The sequence below is a fragment of the Falco naumanni genome, chromosome 2 (genome assembly GCF_017639655.2).
Source record: "Falco naumanni isolate bFalNau1 chromosome 2, bFalNau1.pat, whole genome shotgun sequence".
Lineage (NCBI taxonomy): Eukaryota > Metazoa > Chordata > Aves > Falconiformes > Falconidae > Falco > Falco naumanni.
Window position 1 is genome coordinate 98,912,640 of NC_054055.1, and position 14,298 is coordinate 98,926,937.

Here is a 14,298-nt window from a genome sequence, read left to right on the forward strand (position 1 = left end):
AGGCATGTATCAAGCAAGAGGAAGCATACATTCAGAGGACAGAAAAAAATTTAAAGAGAAAGGAAAATGCATTTAGGGAAGAAAAAAAAATCCTTAGAGAGTAAAGGGGAGACACTTGGGAAAAAAAAAAAAAAAAAGTGACAATACAGGCTTGAGGAACTGAAAAGGTTTAAAATTACCCTTATGCCAATCTATCACTGGTGCAGAATTTGACAATTAATTGTTTGGGAACTGCTGAGTTAGACTGAACCAAGCAAAGACTCCCCGACCTAGACCAATATGATGGTATAAGAACACCAGCAGAGGCAGAAAATGGGCTGGTTGGGAATCAGTCTGTCTATCTAGTCTTCAAATCTAGATAATTTTTCTTTTTGTCATTTACATATGTTTTATCTTTAATTTTAATGCACTTCTTGATTTTTGGAAGCCTTCATTATCCTCTAAGGATATGGTAATATTACATCTTATGGTTTCATAGCTATCATTCAGGCCACTTGGAAGAATTGTTCATTAAGCGTCATGGAGATAACTCCTAGAGATCTAAAGTGGCAAGCTGTCACATTGCAGTGAAAGTAGTTAAAAAAAGAATGTTAACTAGGTCAGCCCCAGAAAATTAGTTGTATTACAGTGCTTGTTACAAACAGAAAAATGGGGTTTTTTTGTAATCTTTAACTGAATATGGAGCAATAGCAATTAACTCCACAACGAACATTACAATGTATGAATGGCTTTCCTGCACTATGCTTGAAACACACTGCACTAAATATACTTCTCCTAATATTTTCTTGGTTTCTGTTTTGAATCTATCAGGATATCAAGGTATTTTATATTTTCTAAGACTGGAGTATAGCTAAATAGGATTTTTAGTTAGGAGGATTGACATTGGTTATCTCCATAATACATATATTTTTTGAACAGTAGTGTGAATTGTCAGTCTTGCTAAACAGCCTGATTTTTTAAACAAAAATTACTCCCAAAATTGCAAGTTTTTGTTACATTTAAAAATCCAGTTGAGTGCATCCATCATCTAAATTAACGTAGCAACATTCCAGTATAATGTCCTCTAAACAACTATTTCCTGGCAATTCCAGTACAGAAATACATTATGTGATACAAGTTGTATTTCACAAAAATCTTCTAAAATATAAGCAGTGTGGAATAAGTCAGTGGCTAAATTAGGAAAAAAAAAATCACATTTAAATGTTATAACATTCTGATATTCATTCCAATTCTGTTTAATATTCATCTAGTGTGATGCCTTCTACCCATCACTGGACATTTATGCTGCAGTTAGTTGTCTGAACTATCTTTATAATAAGTGAGAAACATATCTTTATGTTAAACTTCTCCCACAGGATGAGACAAATTTCCTAGAAATGCTCATTTCTGTCTGGTGACTATGAAGTGAATCCACACAGTTAGCTCAGGTACGACATTATTTACTTACAGATATTTGAAAACAGGGGAAATGAGTCCCACCACTGTGCTGACTTGTACCCTGCGATTGATCTCTCATTCTTTCTTTGTTGTAATCAAACTCCTATTTATACCAAAAACTTTCCAAGAGCTTGACTAATTTTCAATTTGTTCATCATGTTTCTTCAGTACATTGCACAATGAGACTATAACTACAAAAGAGCATTAGACATACTTGTTTAGTGTTTTACATATGCACCCTGATTAGTGCTTCACATATGCATGGGAATGTGCTCAGCTTTTTGCCAGAAAAATGAACTCATTATGCTGTGGAGGAAAAAAGCTTAATGGTGACCCTTAGTAGCCTATATGGGAAGCGAATGTTCTTTTGCTTGAAAAGAATGAAAAATAATGCTGTGTATGTATGCAATTTTACCTATTAGAGCTGTTGCGTAACCTCTCTGCTTCAGGAGTTTGGAAAAAGTTATTTCTTCAGAAGGAAGTCCCCCAGAAGAGGCAGAAAATAAGAAGACACCAACTCGGGAGAAGGCAGCCATTCCTAAGTAGAATGAAAATGAATGAGACTTGGATAATAAAGTGAAACAATTTCCATTCACTCTTTCTGCATGCATATATTTTTTTTGCTTAGGTGCTATCACCTAAATGACATATTACCACAGACACTAAATGTAAATGTTGCAAGTGGCAGGTACAATCATCTATTTAGTTGAGTGAGTTCTTTTTTGTATTGACACCAGAAATTAAGAAGTGGAGAAAAAATTCTTTGCTTATAACTATGGGGCAGCCATCACATAAGCAGCTGCAGCCCTTTCTGTAGAAGTTCTAAGGTATAACATATCTGAAAGAAGTTTAGCTTGCATAATTAACTTTTTCTTGTACATGGGAAAGGAATGGAGCTGAAGACTAAGTGAGATCACTCCCAAGTTCTATTCTCAGAACTTCCATTTTCTTCATATGTGGTTTTCTACAAGCCTTTAAGGTTATTTAAATGAAGGCAGCTGAAATAGAGCAGGCTTACAGCTGGGCATGTAACTATCGTGAGGTCAAAGAAGAGCAAGACAGAGTGTGACTCTGGAAAAAGAGTGGCTAGGGCGCTCAGCTTTGATGGGAGAGGATCAGTGCTTCAATGGCGTGAAGACACACGATTCAAGGCACACAGAACGCATTAAAGCACCAACAGGTATCAGCTAACAAGACAACATCTAAATAAGGCAGAGTAATTTCTATATACTGAGAGTCTGAGAAACACAAACTTGAGCTTATAAACTACTCTGAGGATGAGGAACTTGTGAGCTCAGGTTCATGAAAATTAGATGACTAGGATTTCAGTTGAGAGCTGGCTCTGAGTATAGAGAAAACAGAGTATCTATGCAAATCTGTGCAGATGTATCTCCAGGAATTCTGAATTATGCAACTGAATGATTGCAGTGCCAAAGTTACATGACTGATGTAGACAACCAGAATCTTCCCTCAGGTATCCCTTGTGGTTAGATGAGAAAAAGACTTATTAGACTGGTTTATTAAAGACAGCTCAACCTACACTTCAAATGTTGACTCCAGTTTTTCACCCCAGCTAGCTTTACTGATCAACAATTTAGGTAGTTTTAGTTATCTATATATCTCTATACTTTATTTGTCATATATCTTTTTATATTTATTTTATATATTTCAATCTCTTGTAACTGAAATCAGTGTAATTCCCTTACATTACCTGAATGAAAGTACAGGACCATGATTTTTTTTTTCCTCTCCCATCATTACCTTTCTCTGAGTTTGTGTCTCATCACATACTGCATTTCAGAATATTTTTCTTCAGTTCTGTTAGCAGAAGTTTTAAATTTCCAACACTTTTTTCCACATCATGATACCAGTACCTTCTACAATAATCCTTTATTAGCTTTTCACTGATGTTTGGAAGTAGTCTATACTTAGCAATTTCACAATTTAAGACAAAGTTCAATTTTTGCACTTACAAGGAAATGATTAGGTATGTCTGAGAGCCCATCAGATAAGAAAAACAGTTCCAATGCTAGTTTTTCAGAAATAAGAACAAGGATCATAATGGAAAGTGACCTGTGGCTTAATCTACAGTAAATATTAATAGCATTATAGATGTACCAGGTATATAAAATTTTCCTTTGCAGCTGAATGTAATGGAAAATTTAGCAAGTTTTATTAGCTGGCACTTTTGCAGAAGCTTGTTACTTGATTTGAATGAGCATGAACATATCAAATAGGCTTCAGAGCCTTGCTTTGCTTTCATTCCCAGAAGCAAGGACAGGATGTTTTATCACTAATGAACAAGTGATCTGATTAATGTATAATGAACCTTGCTAAAAATTATGTTAAGAGAATTTTAAAGTTGCATTGCTAAGCACTGAGGGGCTCAGTCCCAGCACACTAAAATAAATAGACTAGATCTTCACTGACTCAAATGGGCTTTGGATCAGGTACTTTAAAAGTAAAAGAAATCACTAAATGCATGTATTCATGGGATGCTTAACATTGTGTATGGGTAGATATGGAATAAAAATACTTAGAAAGAAGGGAGATTTTTTTGTACTTCCTCCCAGTTTTAACAGCTGCTGGAATACCTTAATGAACTGTCCTTTACACACTCCCACACCCCCCCACCCCCACCCCCACCCTCCCCCCACGAGTAATTTGTCTGAACCAAAAGGGTTTGTACAAACTGAAATGTCTGAGCAGAAGGATTTACACTGGGTTCTTCCACTGTCTCTGTCTAGAATCATCTCCATTATGTTCAACACTCAGGCTGCCCACCAGTGTCCTGGGAGCAGCCTGCATGCAGCTGGGCAGGCAGGCAAAGAGCCCATGGTCATTTGGACAGTGGAGGAAGTCCACGGAATTTGTCTGCTCCTTATATTAAATAACCACAATCAGACTTTTTCCTCAGAACTTTAAAAAAAATATTTTTCTCAATAAAAATGCTTTCTTTTTGTGTTAACTCTTTGGAAATGTAAAAATTTCCCATATATATGGAAGATTTCAAATGCTGACCAAATATGCTAAGCTTGATTAGTCACTGAAATGAGTATCTAATCCAGTAATGATATCAAGAAAGGCCAGAGGGAAAAAAAATGCATACAGTTTACTACCAATAATATATATATATAAATTAAGTAATGGGATTTTACCTGATCTGATAGGGTATCGCCCTGTCAGGAAAGCTGCCCTGCTTGGAGTACAAAGTGGAGATGCTGCTATATGTTGAGTAAGCGTCACTCCTTCCTCTGCTAGCCTGTCAATATTAGGGGTTCTGGAAAAGCATAAGTAGGAAAAAGAAGAAAAGAATACACAAAGATAATTATCTGGAAATCAGCATGGTGAGATCAAGGCATCTGAGGCAAAAACTACCGGGAAAATCAAGTTACGATTTACTGTATGTAAATTACGAAAACCATGGGGGGTGGAGGTAGGGAAGTGGTTCCAATTCTAAATACTATCATGTCAAATCTTTTTACATTAAGTAGCAACACTGAACTGAGACACTGTGGCATTGTGTCAAAAATCTTTTTCCTCCTTTCCTCTTCATGAACAGTACTAAACTGTGACATGTGGACATATTGTATTGCAACCCTATTTAAAGCATTCCTTGACTCAGAACTCTAATTTGGGTACTTAAACAGCCTTTCTGCTTCAGCAATGAGGAGAGACTGAAGAAAGGTTGTGCCTCCTGACTCCCTACTTGGTGTCATTTCCATCTTTCCCCAACAAAAGTTTTTCGGGGTAGGGGCAATGTGTGGTGGCATCTTATTAGGGGAGCTTCAAATGATTATGACTCTCCATTAGGCTCTATATTAACGTTTACATGTTTACATGTCTGACACAACTATGTCTGAAATATTAGACCTAGGAGCACATCAAATTTTCCATATCTGCATGGAAAATTTGTCCGTGACCTAGCTCATCAAGCAGATGAAAATTGGTTTGTGCAGGAAGAAATCCTGTGCCCTTGGTTCCACAGAAAAAAAACCACCCTAGGAATGCAGTCTGGCCAGGAGCTGCAGCATGCCTCAGTAGGTCCCTGACCTGGGAGATTAATGACCATGACCTCAAGGTGCAGCAGTGTTCCCAGCATCTAAGTCTCAATAGTCAGAAATATTAATTTTCCAACAGACTTCTTTGCTATTTATAACATCATCTACTGACAACAAGCAGTATGATGAAATTTCTTCATATTCCAAAGATCTAATTCTGAATTCTCACATCAGAGAACACAGATCTTGGAGCAGTCCTGGTCCTTGTCACAGGAGTGATCCAAGCATTGCTGTTGTATATACTTTTTTCCTGTGTAAAACTAGAAACTGTAATGTAAGGGGTGGGGTTTGGGGTGTGTGTGTTTGGTATTTTGTTTTGGGTTTGGGGTTTTTTTTTGAGATTGAGTTATGAAGAGCTTTTACTTCTAATTAACTTCAGCAGGAACAAGGATATTTGACATTTGGCAAGACAGTGCTTTTAGTCTGAATCTTTTATTTAACTTGATAAAAAATTTTGCACCACTGAAACACAGTGACAAGGTACAACTTGTGTTGTGTACACAAACATCATACCTAAGCTGGCAGTCAGAAACATACTGTGGAACACTGCTGTGTTACTCAGGTATATTAACATTTATTTTAATTAATTTATTGACTACAGCATGGATAGAAATGAAGGGAAAAAATCAGCATTTTATTTCCAATTGGTTAGTGACAATATTGTCTCAAATCATGAGTGCTTCAAAATGTCCTTAATCTATAGTATTTGTGTCATGCGTATTTTAAAAGAAGACTGTTGATTATACTTTGCTTCCTTAGACCTACCCTTATTTGGTTGGCTGCTGAATTCTCTGCTTACAATGCAACTTCTCAGCAGGATAAACACATCAGATAATTCTTTTCTTATTAAGAAAACAAAGATTAAATATTCTATTCTCTGGAAAGGTTATTAACTTTGATTACCTATAAAGAATCTAATAAAATCTCGGAATACTTTCAGGTTTTAAACTTTACAAATCCATAGAAAAACTAAATATAAAGCTATGACTCCCCCAAATGTATCATCATACCTTAAGGTTCTGTTCCCGTAACATCCCAGGTCTCCAATACCAAGATCATCAGCCATCAGTAAAATCACGTTGGGACTTGAAGCACTGTGTGTTTTGACACTGTTTATGGCACACTGGCAAATTATTAGAAATAAAAAGAGTCTCATCTTCGTCCTGGTGTGTAAGAACAAGTAGAAAACATAACAGACTTTTTTTTTAAAAAAATATTTGACTGTTCATCTAATTTAATCCTATTATTGCCCTGGATTGTATAGTAGAAGAAAAAAAAAATACTATATATTTTTATTTGTTGGGCTTTTTTCCAAAGTGTTTTTTTTTAAAAACATTATTTTCCCTCTCATATTTCTGAAAAATAAAAATACATCTTTTAGTATATAGCTAATTTTTCCTTCACCCCTTCACACAGATGAAGGCTTTAAATAAAGACGATCAAAAAACTAGTTACAACCTCAGTGACAATACTTTTGCACACACAGATGCATTATACAACAATAAATCATGAGAGAAAATAAGATTTATTTTTTTTTAATGTATAAATGTGATTTGAGGAACACGGAAACTCAAATCATTTAGGACCAACATTTCCAAGGTTCACTGTAGAAAAAAAGTTCATCAATTCTGCTACTGAAGTAAATGACTGAATTTCCCTTTAACAAGGCAGAAAAAAAATCCAGCTCGAGTTTTTTGGCAGGAAAAAGCATTATGGAAAAGAGGATGAAGAGATGCATTATGAAACTATTGAAAGTTATTTTTAAGAAAAAGCTCTTCACAAACCTCTTAAGTACCAGGGTCTACAGCAAAATTATGTAAACATATTTGGTATCATTATCACAATGTTCTATAAACAATATTCATGCTATATCCAACTTAAAAAGGAAGAAGATTGAATTGGACACAAGACAATGTATTATTATATGGCTTTTATGATAAAAGCACAGTCTATTTGCAGGTGTGCATGCTATGAATGCTATTTCACCTAAACAGGGACTTGTCATATCTCTGTTTTAAACTGCATTGACTATGCCCTGGCTGAAATTGAGTGTCTCTAGGCTGTGGTTGACTGTGCCAGGTACACACATCACAAAAGAACAGCATCTCTCTCTTGTGACTCTAGTAATATTCCCATCTTTTCTGGATGCAGGCAGCCTTTTTCAAATGCAGATGAGGCATGAGTCACACCTGCACTCTGGATTATGCTGATGCAGGAAGGAAAACAGAGGAAACTAAGATGGAATAAAAAACGTGAAAGAGAAGGAAAAGGAACTAGAAACAAGAATCTCCAGAGAGAACGGGGACAGCAGGTCAAGAAAGAAAACAACTGTAAATCAATGAGTTATGGCAGATAAAAGTAACTGGAGAGAAGATAAAGAAGCCAGAACTGGAAAAACTGGTACAAAGAGACTAGATAACAAGAGAGACATTCACAAATCAGTGAGGTGTGGTGCGTAAAAATATCTGTAGAGATGGTGAAGTATTCAGACCTAGAAGAGCTTGCACTGACTTGAATGAAGTGCAAGAAGTAAAGCTTGAGACCCAGCTGGAAGGAGAATTGGAGGTTGAAATGAGGAGAAATGGTAGAGGGTTTAAGAAACTGGAAGGGGTAGTATCACAGTGGAGAGGAAAACAAATTGAGGAGAAGAGGTGAGAGAACTGGGAGTATCTCGGATAAAAGAGGTGAGGAGTTACGATTAAGGCAGATGACAAGGTCTGCCTGGAAAGAGCCTGGATAAAATAAGGCTTGGGACAGACACAAAGTAAGAAGAGGTGAAAATAGCAGGGATTTACCAACATAGACTTAAGAATTCTGACTCCCAACCTTCATTATTGCCACTCTGTCAGAAAATATAGATGCAAAGAGGATTTTAACTCTTTTAGTGCTTGTTCATATACAGATAAAACACTAATAAATGTATTAGCAGATTTTTACTGCTGAACGTAGGCTTTAAAGCCATTGACCTCACTTTGACAACAATTCTGGTTTAAACTTCAGCCAGCAAGATCTAAAGATCCCAGCCTTACCACAGTGGCAACAGCTCGTTACCTGGTATATTCTGTGTGAAGCAATCTACTTTATTTCAGACATGGAAAATACATACACAAACTTTAAGACTAAAACAATAAACACCGTTCTGCTTGGCAGGATGCATCTAACCAACCCTTCATCAAACTACCATACTAATGAAGCTGTGTAGCACCTGCCACACTGCAGAATTTTAATCCCTGCAGTAGAATTGCCTTTCTTCCCTGAAAGGATAAACAAGCATGATTTGCTTCCCATGTGCTGCAAGAGGATAACACGCTGACCCCACAGAATAGGAAATACCTGCTGCCATATCCTATCTTCCTACTCCACTGTTCAAACTGGGAGGGTCTAAAGGCTCATGGCAATATGGATGTTATAAAGGGTTACATATATGTTGCTGACATTATATGTTGAGTTGTATGAACGCTCACAGGACCTGCACATTTATTTCATAGAATTACTGAGTGCCCTCAGTTTTGCTGTAGGCTTCACATTCTCCAAATAAAATCTAGAAATATAAATTCCTGCCACTAATAAAACCTTCATTTTAAAGGAACAAAGCTAGCTGGTTTTGCCAGTTTTACAAACAGCAATTGCAAGGCTTAATTCAACTGGCAGAAACAAAACATCCTGTCTTTTCATTAGAAGGTATGGAGCTATAGAGGGTAATCTTTTTGAATATGTGTGGGGTCTTTAGCTACTAGTGCATAGAGCAAATTAATTTTCCTTTTACTGAGCAAAGTTACTGTTGCAAACCATAGTACTAGCTGTATTTCATTTTCCAGAATGAAAGAAATCTAAAAAATTAGTAAAATATCTTAGAAATTAACTGACTACAATTTATCTGACTTCTAAAGTGATTTCAAGTCTGTATAGAGACATCAGCAGGAAAATAGCCTGTTCACCAAAATACTTAAGAAAATTAAGCATCCTGGTCAAACTTGAAAATATTCTGCTGTACATGTTATACAGCCTCTTCATACAGTATTTTAAATAAATCTACACCGTAAAGTTAACAATTGCTGTGGCCACTATCAGCTGGATTGTCATTTGCATAGTGGCTGCAAATCTTATTGTCTGGACCTATTTCTGCAGAAGTTAGCCTCATCTAGTACCTCCAGTTCTTATTTTGCAAACAACAAAAAATATATTATTGAAAGATGTCTCTGATACAATATTGCTGGATACTCCTCCACTCCGAAGGAGTATCTATAGACACTCTCATGCATTGGGCTATTTGCCTCCACCTGATATCATGTCCCTGAGGTGACATCAACAAGGAAACAGGAGAAAAAATTAATCCCAACAATTCTGATTTCTCTGGCATACTCTCTGCAGCAGACTTTCATGCATCTTGACAGGATGTACTTGGAAAGCAAGAAAAACTGGATGGATGAAATTAACTGGAACAGACAACAGCAAAGAAATTCAGAGGAGTAAAGAGGGAAGGACATTAGAAGAATGAAGCTCTGAGAATGCTGAGGCTCATCTGTGTCACACCAGACAGGCATGTGCAGATCTAACAAGAAAATGACTACACAAACTAGATGAAGCTTCCACTTAACCTAGTATTTGGTCTCCAAAAGCAGCCAAACCAAATACTTAAAGAGAAAACTTATGAAATTTGGCAAGTATATTCCTTTAATGCACCCTTCTAGATTTTGGCAGCCAGTATTTAGGGTAGTTTAAGATAGGAAAGCACTATATTGCATAGCTCCCCGTGGATATTTTTGCCCTTATGAATTTGTTTCATTTCATTTTGAACCAATTAACTTTTTTTAATTTGTTTTTTTGCATTGAACCAATTTGATTATGTTATTATTATTATTATTTTCACAACTTCCTTTAGATGTTCCTGCAGTAGGCTTCAGCTTTGAAGGCTTACATTTTAGATTCAGGTGGCAACATTTTACCTTAAAAGCATGTAGGGGACACAAGTACAATTTTTAACCTCTCCTTCACCTTCCCTGTGATATAATAGGACTAACAGTACCTTCTTTCTTCCCAAGATGGCTGCTAGGTTCAACAGATTTAAGAGGTGATTAATTTTCTATGACAGCCATATAAGAATTTGGATTTCATACATGCATTTTCAAATTACCATATATGCATACATACATAGATGTGTTGATACATCTGCACATGTATGTGCATGCATATACACACATCTTACATTTTCTACATATCTTCAAATTACATTTTTGGGATTCTAATATATATTTTCTATCTGTATTGAAGCAAATTAAATATACGTTTGTAAAAATAAATGGATGAAAACAAATCACAAATATATTACACTGTTTGATGATATTTCATATGGATTTAACAAACGCTTCTTTTAAATTTTATTCTTCTGCGTTAAAAAAAAGTTGGCAGATCGTACAGGAGCCAAAATGTTGCCTCCTTTTCCTTCCTCTCACGATATTTGGCTCAAGATATGGGTAGTTGTTTCATCCTTATGCTGATTACTACAGACACATGCCTCTCTTACAAGAACAATGATATGAAACTCTTTCAAACCCTTCTTCCCAACTGAATCATCCAAGCATTTTCATTCAGTTTGATTAAGCAATTTATCTCTAAACTACTCTTTTAATGTAACAAAATCCTTCAAGAAAATGCTTAATATACTTTAGCCTTTCAGGTATAGTCTTTTCTGATGAAATAAGCAATATTTAAAGATAGTCACCTCATTAAAAAATGCCGTGCCATCCTTAAGCAGTAAGCAATAAATAAATAAATAAATAATTTTGCCTTGCTTAATTGAATGCCAGAACTCCAAAAATTTCCCAAAGTCATAAAAATCACACTGGAAACAAACTAGAAGAAAACCTCCATAAGATTTCACAAAGAGAAAATCCCTTAGCTCTGTGAGAAATAAAAAAGTAAGTTTTTAAATTGTAACAAATGGTGAAGAAATACTATATAATAATTTTTCTGATACCAGCTTAAGATTTGTTCAAATCTCTGCTAACTCTTTTCTTACAGATCAGTTGTATCTGTTGCATCTTTTACGTCATATGACTCCAAAACGAGAAATAAAACCATATGCTTCTGGCCTGCTCCTAATGCTAATTCACTCAAATATTAGTTTGCATTTGCTAAGACCATGCAATAAGTCAAGTTACTTCATTCTAACTCATCACTGATAACTCAATGTCCATAATATGATTGCTTCTAATATTTATTTTTGTAGTGTAAACTCGATATTTCTTAATGCTGATTTTTCAATATTTTGTTATTTTTCACCCTCCCTGGTAAGAGACCTTCTCAGAAACCTCTTCAGTCCTCAGAGCCAGATGTACTCTTCCTGCTTCCTCAGGTCCAGGTGTATTTGAAGTGCTTATTAGTTGTTGGGTGTTTTGGTTTTTTTTTCTTTTCCAGAAAAGCCTAAGTGACATAGGAATCTTCCATCCTACCTATTGGCTAGGCACTTCAGATTCAGTGGCAGATCAGGACAACTACTTGTTTCCCCAACTGGAACTGATCTGCATTCACCTCTCTTACTGTGTGGGCAAAGAAGGCTGGGTGTGTCTGTACCTATCTATAAACCATTATCTGTGTCTGTAAAACAACTAGAATGCTTTTCTGAGAAGTGTCATTGGATTTCAATATGCATCTTCAGGTAATGATATACATAAATGAAAATCTGTATCTAATTTATTAAAAGTTGTCTCGTTGCAAGACAGAAATTTCACTTAACATGAGCTGGGAAAAACCCCAGAACACATAATCGCGTTTCTTGTTCAAGCATGATTAATTACTTGGACTGAATCAAACAGAGATGAAGCCACATACCCTCCATCAGATATAAGTTCAATTTAGGTATCTTTTTTAAATTGCCTCTCAAGAATTTGCTAGTTTCATCTCAACTAAATTCCATAACTTAATGGCAGTATTTCTGGTAGTAAATTATAACCTGAATGGAAGAAAAAGATTCTGTTTTGTGATATAATGTCATTATTTTATTTGTAATAAAAATACTGTATAATTCCATACACGTATCAGAGCATATACTCTTTTCCTTTTGTTAGCCAAATGCTCATTAGAAATTTAATGTTCTATATGGGCTCTGGTCAGCAATATAATAAAAGAGAACCACAAGATAACACAGATAGTCATCCTGTTTGCCAGTTATGCACCATCCTGAGAGAGAAAAATCATCTAATTAAAAAAAAAAAAAGGTTAAAAAAAGCTACAAAAAGTAACTACTAGTGTTCGTGCCATGGCACTTCCTGGAAACCAGAGACAAGTGTTCTAAACAATGAAAATAAATCTTTCAGATTCAGTAATCACAGATCACTAAAATGTGTCTTTACAGTTCACCAGTTTACAAGGATTTTAGGTCTGTATCTTTCTGAATCCATCTTGTGCTAAGTGTAGATATATAATAAATCATCATTAGATGTTGATGTAACAGGAAGATGAGAGATGAGAAAGATTTGTTTCTGAACACCCTATCAGCTTCAGTAAATATTACATGATGCTGATTGACAATGTGTGTAAAGCTGATGACATGCTATTATTAAGTATCTGTTTTAATATATATGCCTATTAGAATAAGAACTTTACAATGCTATATTACCCAACATAATAGGACACTTGATTACATACTTTGAGGCCTTAACTAAACTCATCCATGATATCCAGCTTAATTAATAGTTTTGAAAGCTGATGAGTCAGGGTTTTTTTAATATACCAGAACTAGATGATGTGTGAAATAACTACTTTTGATACTGCCTTTTTTCAAGATGGTCAAATGGACATGAGGAAGAAGAACTTACGTGACTAAAACTTTGTACTTCTGGTTTCATCATAAGCAAGCAGATAAAGACTGTACAGCTCCACAGGACTGCGAGTCTTACATGTGGAATTAACAGAAGAGTTTTGTTATGTCCATTTGAATTACCTCAACATACAAACCATACCTTCATCTCACTGACTGGCTACAGTTTCTTCACCATCAACCAACTACGGCCAAACTGGTCTCTTCTGAGTATCCATTCATATTCAAAGTAATCTATCACAAAATGTCTAAAAAGGAAAAAAGTCTAACTACACGTAATACTGGACTAAGACACTCAAGTCCACCAATTCACTGCCTTCACCAGGACAGCACTCAGATCTGCAGGTTAGTCTCTAAGTCCTACTGTAAATTTTTGGAGGGACATTAAGACAAGCAGCCAACCACTTAGCACTGGATTTTAATTTCATTAAATTTGGAAGCAGTTTCTAAGCCTTTTTCATTGAAATGTTAGTCTTCAAATGCCTATCAGAGGAAAACATGAAACCTAACAGGAAAAGAAACCCCTCAAACCCATCCCAAAACCGTCTCTCCCCTGTATTACTTACTGGCATCCTCTGGAGTCTGTCAAAATCAAAGCACTGGACTTCATAACATAATATTCCTCTATCTACAATCACTCTTCTAGTAAAAGTTGTTTACCAGAGGAATTGCAGTGAAATTGCCAGTTAATTTTTCTTTGCTACATAAAGCTAGCAAGTAGCACATAAATAAAATGATCCAGTATGTTATACTACTTCCAAACGGATGTTTCATTTAAAGAAAGGAGAAGCTGCATTTGCATTAATTTGTTCTCAAAGTGTAGGATTATTATTTTAAAAACAGCTCTACTGTTATTTACACTCAGATTATGATAACACTTAAGGGCTCTCGATACAGCTGATTGTATGAGATACAACAATTCAAAAAAGGCTGCATTCAGCCAATATTAATTTTACCCGCGTAGAAGTTAAATGCCTAGAT

The 14,298-nt window shown here is 35.7% G+C and overlaps 1 protein-coding gene across 10 annotated transcripts in view; it reads right to left on the bottom strand.

Moving 5' to 3' along the window:
* The window catches only part of STS (steroid sulfatase), a 118,400-nt gene that overhangs the window by 87,554 nt on the left and 16,548 nt on the right, over window positions 1-14,298 (bottom strand). For all 10 annotated transcript variants that reach the window (XM_040582799.1, XM_040582795.1, XM_040582794.1 and 7 more), the window contains 3 exons: window positions 6,509-6,661; window positions 4,596-4,717; window positions 1,853-1,975 (listed from right to left, as the gene is read on the bottom strand). In XM_040582799.1, the coding sequence (XP_040438733.1) occupies window positions 1,853-1,975; window positions 4,596-4,717; window positions 6,509-6,654 (391 nt within the window). In that variant the 5' untranslated portion in view covers window positions 6,655-6,661. The remainder of the gene's footprint in view (window positions 1-1,852; window positions 1,976-4,595; window positions 4,718-6,508; window positions 6,662-14,298) is intronic.